At 34.4% G+C, this 2440-nt stretch overlaps 1 protein-coding gene across 1 annotated transcript in view; it reads left to right on the plus strand.

The window, feature by feature from the left end:
- GRM8 (glutamate metabotropic receptor 8) overlaps positions 1–2440 on the plus strand; it is a 398612-nt gene that overhangs the window by 389437 nt on the left and 6735 nt on the right. The window contains exons 4-5 of the mRNA XM_027771183.1: positions 1754–1889; positions 2344–2440. Coding sequence (XP_027626984.1) covers positions 1754–1889; positions 2344–2440 — 233 coding nt within the window. The remainder of the gene's footprint in view (positions 1–1753; positions 1890–2343) is intronic.

The following is a 2440-nucleotide window of genomic DNA, read 5'->3' on the forward strand; positions in this document are numbered from 1 at the left end:
TTTTTTCTGTGTTCCTCATATAGCGGATATTGTAAGAGTTCTTCTTTTTTTTTTTTTTTTTTTTTAAGTTAAGTACTAATTCCATTAATGAGGAGCCTATACTCATGATCTAATCACTTTCTAGAGATCTCACCTCCTAATATTGCACGTAAGACTAACTTGCAATATATGAACATTGAATATATAGAATTTAGCATGCCTAATAAAGTCATTCTGAATCTGAACCTGCTAATCTTTTCCAGACTCAACCCCAGGCATTTTCTACCACAGGTCATGATCAAGGTATATTCTTTCATATTTTGGTCTTTACTAGGAATGTCCCACTTTCAATCAATATGAATGTATATTTTCCCTTTAAAATCCAGTTTCCTCGTCTACATTAGTCCTTCCTCTGTGCTCCTTTTGCTGGTATACACTGTTAATTCTATAATTTATCATATATCTCATGATAATTTATTAGAATGCCTATTTTCTAGAGTTGATGGTAACTTCTGGGTTGGACTGTGGATTCCTAGCATAGATCCCAACCAATAATTGTTGGGCAACTTAGTACATTATCATTTTTTGGGGGATTTAAAAATGCCTTTGATGAAGCAATGCTATATATGATATTTTATTATCAGATGAATCAACAGCCTGTTTAAACCATAAATGCAGTTGCTTTCTCTTCTAGTATCAGACTATGTTATGTCTCTGCTTCATAGTAATTGGGGAAACCTTTTCCATCTACTCCAGTCCAGAGTCAGAGATATTTTCTGAACTGTCCTCTTTGATTTCTGATTGCCTTACAAAAAGAGACCAAGAGAAGAAATTCTTCCTTTCTTTTCTTCCTTATTTCTCTTTCTTCCTTCTTCTTTCTTACCATTATAATAAGATGGCATTTCTTCCATTTAATTTTTTTTTTAAGAGAGATTTTTGTTATAGGGCACTTACATTGGCTGGAGAGACAGACAGTGTGAAATCATCCTCCTTGAGGGGGAAGACCATGCTACAATACTTTCTCCTCCAGTCTCCTCTCTGGATTTTGGGCATGCACGTACACACACCTGGTGTGTTTTAAGCTGAGTCCAGGACTCGAATTGCCATCAACTGCATGGGAGCTCAGCGACACAACCATTATGCCATCTGCTGGTCCTGCCATTTAATTTTTGTAGTGGAGATACATGTACATGTCAACTGAGGGTTTGCATCTTCGGTACTTTCTCATGTTGTCTCAGTCTTGACGACCACCTGTCTCATAACATCATCGTGCTGATGCATGAAAATCTTCATGTAACATTATTAGCTAGATAATAGAATTAACTTTGACAGAGGCTTACTAATGAATAAAAGTAGCAAAATTTTTTTACTACTTAATAGGGGTCTTATTTATAATATATACTCATACTTTTTGTTAATTCTGTTACTTGTCCTTTGGGTTATGTTACATAAATAATTCCTTACATTTTTTTCACTGTAATCACACATCTTAAACACTTTGATTTTCTTAACGTTCATCCACAAAAATAATCTTTAAATTAGAAAAAAATAAAGCCCATAAATGACTAAGTAATTGGTCATTTATTTTAAGTACATATTATAAGGCAAACAAATACAGTTACTTTTAATAACCGAGAATGACAGATGTTTTGACAAATAATATCCTGTACTAAATCACGTGCTTTTATCAAGTAGTTAACCTCATTAGACTTGTTAAATAAATATTCTTTCTGAATCATCTTGCTTTTTAATTTTTTTTTCTTTCTTTAAATAGGTGGTGTTTGCATTGCTCAGTCACAGAAAATCCCACGTGAACCAAGACCTGGAGAATTTGAAAAAATTATTAAACGCCTGCTAGAAACACCTAATGCTCGAGCAGTGATTATGTTTGCCAATGAGGATGACATCAGGTGCTGATTACTTTTCTTCCATAGACAGGATCAAATTCGTGGCCTACATCCTTTTTCTAACATATTTCATATTCAATGTAAAATCGTGTGAGATTTCACAGGAATTACAAAATTCTTTTGCCATTACTGACTGCCTTCTGTTACACAGATAGAACAACCTTATAGTTTCTAAGTCTGAAATACTGGTAGAGTAAAATTTGGGGACTGAATAGGGTGAGACAAATAAGGGTGATAGAATGATGTGAATGAGGCTAACGATAAGCCTAATTAGCATGTGCTGGAGTTTAAGCCTCTGCTCTACTTCCTTTGGGTGATGATAAGACTCAGGCAGTTAAAGTGATTGACTAATTTTAACAGTGGCCCACTGAGTATATATAACTCCATAAAGCCTGTCTGGTAACATTTATAATTATAATGTTAATATCCTATGCTTTCTTTCTTTTTATTTCTTCAGGCGGATATTAGAAGCAGCAAAAAAATTAAACCAAAGTGGACATTTTCTCTGGATCGGCTCAGATAGTTGGGGATCCAAAATAGCACCTGTCTATCAG

Source organism: Tupaia chinensis, unplaced genomic scaffold (genome assembly GCF_000334495.1).
Source record: "Tupaia chinensis unplaced genomic scaffold, TupChi_1.0 Scaffold000192_1, whole genome shotgun sequence".
Lineage (NCBI taxonomy): Eukaryota > Metazoa > Chordata > Mammalia > Scandentia > Tupaiidae > Tupaia > Tupaia belangeri.